This window comes from Falco punctatus, assembly GCF_963210335.1.
Source record: "Falco punctatus genome assembly, chromosome: 3".
NCBI classification, from domain to species: Eukaryota; Metazoa; Chordata; class Aves; order Falconiformes; family Falconidae; genus Falco; species Falco punctatus.
The window spans coordinates 4,323,863-4,335,963 of NC_137582.1; the positions used below are offsets into that span (position 1 = coordinate 4,323,863).

The window sequence follows — 12,101 nt, forward strand, 5'->3', positions numbered from 1 at the left end:
CTCCCCTGCAGCCCTGGCGAGCCCCCGCCGGGGCAGAGCCCCAGCCCGCAGCCCGGGGAGGGCCCCAGGCCGCAGCTGGGGGCTCTTTCCTGCAGGAGCTGCGGCCCTGGAGAGCCCCGGCGGGAGCAGGGGGTCCCTGAAGGGCTGCAGCCCGGGGCAGGGCCCGCGCTGGAGCAGGGAGACGGGGCAGGAGGCAGGAGCGGGGCTGAGGGGCTCACACGGGCTGGCACACGGCACAGACCCGCCCCAGCCCCGGCCCGGGGGACAGGGGCCGCGAGCCCGGGGGGCAGCTGGGACTGGGAAAGACCCTTGGGAGGGGAGAAGGTGGTGTTTTAATTTTTTTGTCTTTGTTTTTCATTCTCAGAATGTATTTTGATTGATAAAAAAAAATTTTCCCTCTTACAAATCTGTTTTGCACTTGACAGTAATTGGTAAGTGATCTTCCTTACCTCAATGCACAGCGTGGAAATGGAAATATAAGGGGAAAATCTTCCCCAAAATGTTTATTTTGCAACAAATAAACAAGAGAAACTCCACACTTCCTTCTCCGCTAAGTGCTCAGTAGTCAAGCAACTACTTTTCAACAATTTTACCCCTAGACTCTCATGCTAATGCTGCACCTACATTTTAAAATGTGCAGCCTGAATAAAACCAACACTAGCCAAACAAACCAGCTGAGCCATCTGAAGTCAGGATTGCCAAGAGGATCTAGCTACACAACCCACGTGAATTTCACCTCAGACAACTGGGGGTTTGATTTTGAGGTGTTTTTAGTGCCTCCTGTCTGGGCCGAGGTATCTCTCGCTGCATTTGACTCATCTCTAACATACAGTGTAGTACTATTAGAATAAATCCCTGTTCAGGTGTCTATCAGGAGTTGGATAGGTATAGCTGCAGGAGGCCTCAGAAAAAAAGATTGCCTCAGAAATTCACTGAAGTCCTGCTGATAGATTTCCATTGACTACAGAACAAAATTAAAAGTCTTGGTCACACCAAGATCTCATGTGCTCTTTGCTCATTTCAACATTATTGGACTTTTTGGATCTTTCTTGCTCTGAAAACGTGGCTGATGCTTTCACAAGCCGCATACACACCGCTTTCTGTTCGTTACATGGCCAGAAACATTCAAAAAGCCTTTCAATGCTATTGTTCCTATTTCCAGCAGGAATTAACAAGAAAAGAAGTATGATGAAGAAAAATGCACTATGGGTTTTGTACCTCTAACAGATCATCATTTGGGTGTGCTTCTGGGTTTAGCTGGGGGCTCCACACATCCTTTATTTTAACTGAACCGATTTCAGTGCTGCTGCTACAATTCCTGGAGAAAGAAGTGTCAGCAGCCTGCCCAGGGTGGAAGCCCAAGTACTCAAGGAACAAAGTTAAAAGTACTCTCTGCTAATGATTTTCTAGCACTGCTCCTTTTATTGACTTTTCTGCTGCAATTGCCTGAAAGCATGTCACCCCCAGGGCCTCAGTGAATATTCAGAGAAAACGATTATGTTTAAAATCATGTCTCTCACAAACTGAAAATTAAGGTAACCTGTTGGTACAAACAGTCTGAGAGCATCAGCACATTGATGCCAAAGGCAAGCATGGTGCCAGCTCATTTCTGAAGTTGTAAGGCTGTTTTCCAAGAGTTTAATGTGCTCAGGTTACATGAACAGGAGAAACCAGAGCCAGTGTTTACAGTCTCCCAGCCCCACACTGACAACTAGAAATCCCAGTTTAGAATAACAGTATTTTCCCTACTGTTGCTAATTGCTGAGCTCTTCTGGAAAGAGCCCTACAGGTTCTTTAAACTCCAAGTGAGTCAGTAAAAGTGGGATCGCAGACCTGCTCCCTGTGATTTACTCCAGAGGAGTGCAAGGACAGCGTCTAGCACAGAGTCTTTGATTCATTATTAGTGAACCTGACCCAAGCTCCTCTAGACTTGCATGAACTGCTGGATGGAGACTTTGACTAGGATTTTTAAAACTTCCAGTCTTTGCAATTTGAAGAGACAGGGAAAAATTTACAGTAACCATGAATGGCAGAGTGAGGAGAGCCTCTGGAGCCCTTCTTGGTTACATGTTTCTGGTTCTAATCTTTCCCTTCCTCTAGTCTGTTGATGACTGCATTGTTGTTTCCTACAATTCTCCACAAAATCCATATGGCAGTCATTGACAATGTAAGAGCAATTGCAAAGTGAATCTGATAGTACATATTAATAAAGATAAAGAAATTATCTCAGTCTGCTGAGATAGGTCCTCATTCTAAAAGCTTTCCTGATTCTTTTTGTATTGCCTTCCATCCAAGACTGAGTTTTCCTGCTGCAGGCTGAAAGGAGAAAGAACTGCAAGCAAATACCCAGGCAGTGTCTCCAGGGATGTTTCTGCACATTGTAGGGGACAGCCAAGATATTTGGCTATTTCACAGTTCCCATCTGTTTCAAGTCATGACTGGGATCCAGTTATCTCTGGGTTGTCCTCTTCACGCTTCCAATGAGCTACCATGTCTGGCTCTAGAGGTCTATGAATCAATGAAAAATTTGCCCTTTTTTCCTCATCCCAGGAAGTGTTATTTTGCTGTGCTGTGAGGCTTGTAAAACTCTCTGGGGCTGGAAGGTGTTATTTATGAAGTATGCACTGTTCCTAAATTAGATAATCATACCACTAGTCTGCAACCTTTGCTCATAACTGATTTGGAAAGGATCACACTATTCCACTTGCTCTGTGTTTGTTGTGTCCACTGACTGTTCTTTTATTTTACATTGAGGCTAAAAAATCTTTGGAGTGGAGACCATCTTTGTGTCTTGCTTTTACACAGTGTAGGGAAAAGCAATGGAGCTTGCTTTTACAATGCAGAAATTACCTCCTGGGTTTCTGAGTTGCAAAAACATTGAAAGTAAAGGCAGAAGAGTTGAATTTACAATCAAAGAGGTTTTATCTTAGAACTATCTGCTGAACAGATACATGGGTATGAATCCTTAAAGCACTATTTATTCCTTTATGAACATTTTAATGTAAGAATGGATCCTCCTCATTATTCAGTTGCTAGATTTTTTCCCTTTATACTCAATATGACAATGTTTTTATAGGTCAGTTAGATCTCAGCTCCACTGATTGTGTCATCCCCAGTTCAAACATGTTACTGAGTCAGATTTTCTCTGATGTCAGTCCGAAGACGAAGCAATTGAATGGAGTGCTGATAGATGTACAGCATGTGAATGGTAACAGAGCTCGGTTCCCCTCCACAATATCCACCTTAATGTGGCCAGAGTTCTCTGGCAAAAATCCCTCCTTTGCCCTAATCTTGCTTTTTCAATGGGATTCTTCTGAAATTACATTTGCCCTCTAATTGTTATTTTATGTGTGCACAGGACTGCTTCCTCATTACTCACTTTATACGCGAGCAACCATTATCATAGAATCATAGAATGGATAATAGAATGGTTTGGGTTGGAAGGGACCTTAAACTTCATCTAGTTCCAACTCCCCTGCCATGGGCAGGGACACCTTCCACTAGACCAGGTTGCTCAAAGCCCCGTCCAGCCTGGCCTTGAACACTGCCAGGGATGGGGCATCCACAGCTGCTCTGGGCAACCTGTGCCAGTGTCTCATCACCTTCATAGTGAAGAATGTAGTCCTAATATCTAATCTAAGTCTATGCTCTTTGAGTTGAAAATCATTATCCCTTGTCCTATCGCTACAGGCCCTACTAAAAATGCTCTCCCCGTCTTTCTTGTAAGCCCCCTTTAAATACTGAATAAGGTCTTCCCAAAGCCTTCTCTTCTCCAGGCTGAACAACCCCAACTCTCCCAGCCTGTCTTCATAGGAGAGGTGCTCCAGTCCCCTGATCATCTTCTGCCCCTCCTCTGGACTTGCTCCACTAAGTCCATGTCCTTCTGATGTGGGGTGCCCCAGAGCTGAATGCAGTACTCCAGGTGAGATCTCACAAGAGCTGAGTAGAGGGGCAGAATCACCTCCCTTGACCTGCCGGCCACACTGCTTTTGATGCAGCCCAGGATACACTTGGCTCTCAGGGCTGCAAGCACACATTGTCATGCCATTAGGTAGCATCGAGTCATACCTATTTTACTAGCAAAAAGCAAAATTTTGGGAGCAACCTGCTCTAATAGTTTGAGTAAGTATGAGCTCCCCTGATGCTCCCGCACTGATACAATTTTCTATTATGGAAAACATGTGACTGTCATCACATTTCAGACTGAATAGATTTAAAACCATAGTAGAACAGAAGGATGCACGGATTCAGAACAGAGTATGGTATTCCCTTGACTGCTATTCCAGCTGACACTGGCCAGGCATTTCTAAACCAAAGCCACCATTATTCTCTAGTATACAGGAGCCTAAGGATAGAGCCAAGCATTTTCAAGTATTTGTATCATGTCACAAGAGCCCACTGTGTTCCTTAGCATTTTGATGCAGTAGTTTATTGTCTTTAGAGTATAGTTTAGACACAGTTTAGCACGACACAAGTACAGTTAGTATGTGCATACATGCAGTGAATGAATGTGTCCTTCCCTGTCCTTCCCTCCTTCATACTGACACAAGCACTGCTGAAGCCATTCAGTAAATCAAGACTAGGACAGATCCCAGTTGAAAACTTTTTTGGGAATTTGCTATGTTAAATCGCATCTTCCAGGTCACTGTACCACTGTTTGAGAAGCAGTGCCAGCATAAGGGGGTGGTGGGAGGGTCTAACCAGGACAGCATGCATTTATATTGGACAGCAGCCTGAGTTAAAATGCTGCACCTGGTTCTTTTAGGAATTTTTAAGATTCAGCTTCCACTAAATTTTTTATATCTTTATTTTATTCTCTTCTTAAAGAACTTTGGATAAACTACAGATCAATCCTTTTCCCTGTCACACAGAAGGTGTGTTTCCCAGAATTCAGATCAGCCATCTAGCACTTTTCCAATACATTAAGATGATTTCTGAAGCATGGGACACAGAGCATGAAATTCCATGTAAAGCTGGACAATGGATCCTGGAGACACCATTTCAGCAATGATCTTGCTAATGATGGAGGTAGAAGAGATTTTTTAGTCCCTTCCTCTAATCAAAGGTCTGCTGCCCATGCATGCAACAACAATTTGCCACTGGAACCACAGGAGAAAGTTGGGACCTTTAAATTCTTTTCATTCTCACCGCTTTACATTTTTAAAGCAACACTTCATAATTTGTTCCTGGACACATGGTTTAATGCATTTAGTTGCATTAAGTAAAAGAGTAGAGCAATACCATGTCATTCTGATACATATACTGACCTTCCCACAGTTCCACACAATTGCAGTTTGTTCATCCTAGTTGAGTTGTCACTGTATTTCCAAGGCAAGAGTCTCAACTAGGTGGGCTCATACACCCATTTGAGGGACCTTCGTACATCATAGTTTAACAAAGGGCAACAGCTTCTCAGTTGAGCCAGGCTAAACTCAAGAACTCAGCTGTTCTCTCATGCCATCCCTCTTCTACTGTACACTGCAAATCTTGGTAGCATTTTCTTTGGAGATCACATTAATGCTGGGTGGAACTGGCTGGCTGGGAACTTGTGAGATGCCAGCAAAACACACTGAGGTTGCAATTTCATATTCACCATTAAGTCAGAGGTGCAGTTGAGTTTATGAGTTAAATAACAATTTCTCCTTACTGCCCAGACATCACAAGGAGGATAGCCTTTTGCATTTTTTATTCCTGGCTTAGTATCTGATTTTAATTTCTTGCTTGGTGTTGAACTATTACCACAGTCCTTATTCATCTTTAATTACCTGTCCTGCATAGCTTTGAGCCCTCAATTCCCCAGTTACTGTCACAGTAGAAAATTAACAGATAAAGCTGTTGGCAAGTCACAGGGTGACTGATTTGTGTAAGTACTGTCTCTGCTTCTGTGACAAACCTAGGCATAGTTTCAGTCCTGGTAATGTCTATTTTCTCTTCAGCAAGAAATGCTCAAGAATGAAAAGAAGAATATCTGGATGCTGGCTTTTCTCTTACTAAGAGAACAACCAAGGAATGTGTCATCAAAAAAAAGAAAGCTTCACATTTTCTGGTATTGTTGGAATGCAGTAAAAGACTCAAATAGTTTCCAAGACCTTGTCTGCTCTGTCTTTGGCTATCTTCATTATGTGCACAGAAGAAAGAATAAAAGGCAAAGTAGGCTTACCTCTTTTCTGTAATAAGGTGCTTTGTTCTTCTTTTCTCTTCTTGCACCAGCCTCAGTATGTTTAAAGGCAAGTTTTGCTGTCTCTAGCCACCTTCTTTTTTTTTGAAAGGCATCCATGTATTTTTGCCAACTCTTGTAATTTTATGGCAAGTCTCACCATTGTTTCTTTAACTTCCAGCTTCCAAGACCATTTGATAAGCAGAAAGACTACCGTTAGGAAAAAACAAATCAAGCAACCAAACAAGTGAACTACCAGAAGACTTTTTTGCTGTAAAAGCCATGTACAAGGCAAATTGCATTACATGTTAACCTTACTAATATTTGCACTGTGCTAGCATCTCTGGCAGCTTGTCATAACAGGTGTTTAAAAAACCACAAAAATAGGGTTTTGCCCCCTAAAACAGATTTCTGGGACTAAGTTGAGTCTGTGCATGCTTGGTTTATTTCATATTATTGTCCTGGTTTCAGCTGGGATAGAGTTAATTTTCTTAGTAGCTAGTACAGTGCTGTGTTTTGGCTCTGATCTGAGAACAATGTTGATAGCTGCGCTGATGTTTTTAGTGGTTGCTGGGTGATGTTTATACCAAATCAAGGACTTTTCAGTTCCTTGGGCCCTGCCAGACAGAGAGCTGGGGGGGAACAGGAAATTTGGAGGGGACACAGCCGGGACAGGTGACCCAAGCTAGCCAAAAGGATATTCCATACCATATGGCATCACGCTGAGTATATAAACTGGGGAAAGAAGAAGGAAGGGGGTACATTTGGTATAATGGTGTTTGTCTTCCCGAGTACCCGTTACACATGATGGAGCCCTGCTCTCCTGGGGATGGCTGAGCTCCTGCCTGCCCATGGGGAGTGGTGATGAATTCTTTGCTTTGCGTTGCCTGCATGTGCAGCTTTTGCTTTACCTATTAAATTGTTCTTATCTCAACCCTTGAGTTTTACATTCCTTTCCGATCCTCCTTTCCATCCCTCTGGGGCGGGGCGAGTGAGCAAGTGGCTGTGTGGTGCTTGGTTGCCGGCCGGGGTTAAACCACGACAATTATACATAAAAATAATATTCAGTTTTCAAAAGATGATGATGATTTTAAAAGGTGACCAAAGGTGAACAGGTAAAAAGTGAAAGACAGAGCTTTTTGAGACAAGACAATGAAAATATAAGGATTAACTGTTCCTCCCTTTACCAAGACATTGGGAGGGAACGAGCATAAGTAGGTCTGAAGAAATCAAGAAGCAGCAGTCATTTAATAGATACTGCCTTCTGAAGGATACAGTTAACACCTTGACACTAGCTGTAAGACAATGAAGAAGACTCGGTGAAAAGTTGCGTTTATTGTACACTTTTGTACTACATGGCTTGGTTAGTAGCTCTGCAAGTGGACAACGGAAAAGATAGACCATACAATATAAGAAAATAGAGGTTGAGGGACATTACAGATCATCTGGCCCTTGTGTCTGAAGGATTAACTCGTCTGAAATCATCCTTGACAGGTGTTTGTCTAAAGTATTATTTAAAATTTCAGTAGCAGAGATTCCCATCTCTGTAAACAGCGTTCTTCAGTGTTTATTGTCCTTAAAAGTAGTTCTCCTTTTCTGACTTAAATGTCTCTTGCTAAATCTTAAGCTAATTACTTTTTGTTCTGCCAACAATAGATCCGAAGAATATCTTAGTCTCGTCCTTCTGAAACAAACTTGCCACAGCTGAAAGTGGGAGGGCTGTATTCTCATGAGCAAATAATGTTGTTTCCTTTTGTCTTGCCCTAGGTACAGTATTTTCTAGGTTCCTGGTTTTCTCTTGGTCTCTCCACCCAGTCCACATCCAGATTTTTCCTGCATGGTCCATAAGCATCTCATAAAGTTGTATTCCATGCTGGACTCAGGACTGTAGCTGGGTCCTTTCTATTGTTAGGTGAGTTGGAGGACATTTGCCCTATGACCCACTTGTTTGAGCATCTCAGAAATTACAGAGTTGTTCAACAATATTAACTTATTTTCACTGTGTGGTCTACTAATATCTCCAGACACTCTTCTGAAGACTGCTGTCTAAGCAGTCGGTCTAAAATATTTTACTGGATAGCTGTTGTGTCTAGATCTCCTATGCATTACATGACACATGATTTCAGTCTTCATCCACCTGGACGATGTCTCCCAAGGCCATCCTTCGAGTAGTCTGCCTCCTCATAAAAGAGGCTTCATCCATTTCTGTTTGCTTTGCTCCTCGTTCCTTCTGCTTTTTGGCCACATTTTCAATAAGCTTGCTTGCATCACTAAGGGTTTTTTGTGTTCGTTGACCTGGAGATTTCTGCTTGCCTTCTCCCACACTTGCATCCATGACTTTTAAGGGTTTAGCTTTCCCATAGTCTTCCTGGGGCTCTTTCATGTGCCTTACTCTGAATCGGCGCCGAGAAGCATTTGGGCAAGGATCAGGGGTGTTGCCAGGTCTGTTAGACTCTTCATGCACGTCAGATACCTGGAGACTGGGGATTAATGGCTTATGGAGTGTCTTGGGAGCCTCTTCAACACCTGGTTGTTTAGTCGGCTTAGAGGTTGTCTCTGGAGGCAAAATAATTTGAATTTCTCCCAGGGGTTTGCTGCTTTTGGGGGGTAGGGCATCATTTTTATTCTCCAGAGAAGCCTTCTCACTCAGCTTTATCTTTTGAAGGTTTTCTAACTCCCCCTGAGCCAGATTCCTTACCCTTTTCACATGGGGTTCATTGCTGATGGAGCTGATTACCGTCAGTTTCTGAGCAGCCATTTGGGCTTCTCTCTGGATGCTCATAATCCTTTGGAGCTGGGCTTCTTTTACTTCCAGAGGGATCTCCAGAGGGGCCAGCTTCACTGGCCTCTTCAGGGTGATGTTCTCTGTGCTACACATCTCATTTGCACGATGCAGGCTGGGAGACAAAGCTCCCTCTTTTTTCACCTTTTCTGGCCACAATTTTTTCTCTCCCTTAGATAGTGTTTTCTCTGAAATCCTTGGAGAAGGAGGTTGGAAACCAAGGTTTCTATGTTCACTTCCTGGCTTCCCTCCCGGCAAGATGAGAATGGGATTTTTCTCAGGCTGCAGGTTCACAATGGTGACTTCACTAACAGTGCAGTTATACTTGGGCTTTTCTTCAGCCATTGGAGCACCCTTAAAGAAAGCAAACAAATGTGGGGATCACTATCGTACATTGTATTAATCATGGTTGGGTTTTATTATGATGTTCAGGAGTTTGACAGGAGTGCAAGCTTAGTGTCCCTTGAAGCATACTCCTCATAACTATAAATCCTAAGTGCTCCATATTTTGTCTTACCCCAGGCTAATCTAAAATAAAGGGCAAATTTAGTCTCTGTGTCTAGAGAATAAATAAGCCTGACAACTGAGGAATCAGGGCTTGTCTCCTCCCTGAGAGTCACTGGTGCATCTCAAACAGCGCTGCCATTCTTTCTCCTACTCTGTCCCAAATACTGTGTGTCCTTTCTAAGCAGTGAGCAGCACCAGCCTGTAACCTGCAGTCATTAATTTCAAGGAAGGTTAGGACCTCCACAACACATGGAAAATACCAGAGAATTAATGTTAGCTTGGGGCAGCTCCTACCTGAGGCTCAGGTGTGGGTCCTTCCCTTTTCCTCTGACATTTGAAGTAATGGGCATTTCTGCTGAGAGTGATCATCCAGCACACTCCTGAGCATATACTGACATATGCTTGATAGGGGAGGGCAAATATCTTAATTTCTGCCAAAATTCTGCCTGATTCCACAAGGTACTTTTCCGTGAAAGACAGACAATTAAGCCAGTGATGATTCTGCTTGTGTCAATAGAAAAATACCCTTAAATGGGCCTAGATGGTGTTCATAATACTGTGGATATTGTTCAGTTTCAAAAGCAAGACTTCTGAGGTGCTAAAGGAACTGCTAAATGGCAGATGTGGCAAACCTGGAGTTCGTTTCTTCACCTTGTTCACAGAAAGTTTATGTCATGGTTGGGAAAAAGTCCTCATTTTCATCAAAAATATAAGTACCTCATTGTAAACAGAGCTTTGCTGTTCAACTCTAGTGCTGTGTAGGCAATTACAGGCTTCACGGGTGTCATGGGGAGATGGGCTGTGTCCCTGCTCCTGCCTAAAGGAGTAAGTCCTCTTCCCTAAGGTTTCTTTTCCATTCCTACTCTGTTTCTTGTACAGACTATACATTTTATGGGACAGTCAAGAGCAATATTCCTGACTGTATCTTGGACTTCTGGACCTTATTATCATAAATATATTTTCTGAAATGATAGTATTACCTTGTTTTTCCTCTGACATACAGAGAACGTGAGCTATTTTACTTCACAGCTCCTCTCATCTGACCTAACCAAACCTGCATTGGTAATTCCTGTTCACTGATATTGGTGGGATATTTATTTTTTTTTAAGCCCCTGAGCTTAGTATCATTACATCATTATTAGCAAATAAAAAGGATACTCCTCTTGCCCTTTCTGTGTCTTGCTGTGTTCCAGGAAAACACTTAAGGCTGCCTATAGCCCTGTAAATGTGAAGTGAAAAAAAATAAACATAAATAAACTCTTGTCCTAAAATGCAGGCACATAAAGCAATGAGACAGAATGAAAGCTCCAATGCAAAGTGAGGTATGGGAATGGAAAGTAAGAAAAGATGAACAACATAGTGCCTACAAACTATAACTTTTGAAAAGATCTTGGTTGAAAAGCCTTTTAGCTGCCTTAAAAAAGTGAGTATCCAGCTAAAACCCAGCCACCTATCCAAGCCTATAGGTCAACCTGCCTAGACAATGCCTCTTTCTAGCTGTGGCTTTTCTTTGTTTTCATGCTACTTTCAGACAGGAGTGATTAAGTGATTGGATCATTCTGTGCTGCATTTGTCTGAGTAAAATTCAGACAGGTTAAGAAGGTGTGGAGAAATTTTACACACCACCTAAATCCGATTGGAGTTCTGATGTTAATACACTTAAAACCCACCCAAAACTAATGTGCAAGGTAAGCTGCATCCTCTGTTACCCTGCACACATTACTCAGTACCTTCTCAAAATGTCCATCTGCTATGCATATACTCTACTTAAAATTTAATTAAGTAATTGGCCCAATCTTGTGTAGGTAATTGCTCTGTGCCTAAAATTCCCTTTGCAGTCAAAGAGACACTCATACAAAGAATGACTACTTCAAGCTCTCTGGATCAAAGTATTACGATAGAGGTATTATCAAAGGGACCACCAGTCTTTATTTAGAAACCTAAGCCTTCATATAATTTAAATACTTTCCTTCCTGGTCTCAGCTTGCTGATTCTTCTGATATAAACTGCTGAGTAGTGGAAGGGCAGAGACAGAAGGGTTACAGTACCTTATTGCTATTTTACTAAATTTATTGCATACACTGTAGACCAGTGGCAAATTAGCACAGAGTGGCCTCACATGTAGGAAAGCTGGTGTCCCCCATAAACAGCAATCCAATGGCTCTCTACTTAAGCTGCCTTAGTGCTCAGACTGGATGGTCCTCAGAGAGAGGTGCTTCTGCTCTTTTTACTTCATTTCAATTTCAGGAGTCTGCTCATTGCAGAGCGTATAGACAATTGGCGTATAGGCAGAAAGTGGGATTTGCAATACAGTCTTAGGAAATTTTTATGCCGTTTTGAAACCTTGTTCACCAACTTGATGACTAGGTCAAGAGAAGAAATTGAGCTGAGGTTCCTTTCCAGTCTTGGTCCTCAGCCTCTGTTGTTACACAAGTGATGAAACCACTATTTTATGGAAGTCACTTCCCTGTATGGCTCCATAATGCTTCCCCATTTCAGTCCTATTGTGGACATAACCACCAGGAGGCAATACTGGGATTATAACATATATAATTATAGATATGTCATGGTTGAAAGGAATCCTTTAAAAATGTCCACTTCCTTTAAGGATCCCAATTTTCTCAGTCACACTTGTGAAGTTTCCTCTCCTTGCTC

General features: G+C 42.6%; 1 protein-coding gene across 1 annotated transcript in view; it reads right to left on the minus strand.

Moving 5' to 3' along the window:
- Positions 1-7,473: 7,473 nt before the first annotated feature.
- Positions 7,474-12,101, minus strand: part of LOC308061349 (uncharacterized protein) — a 78,148-nt gene continuing 73,520 nt past the window's right edge. Inside the window, exon 2 of the mRNA XM_080381176.1 lies at positions 7,474-9,293. Coding sequence (XP_080237302.1) covers positions 8,280-9,293 — 1,014 coding nt within the window. The 3' untranslated portion in view covers positions 7,474-8,279. The remainder of the gene's footprint in view (positions 9,294-12,101) is intronic.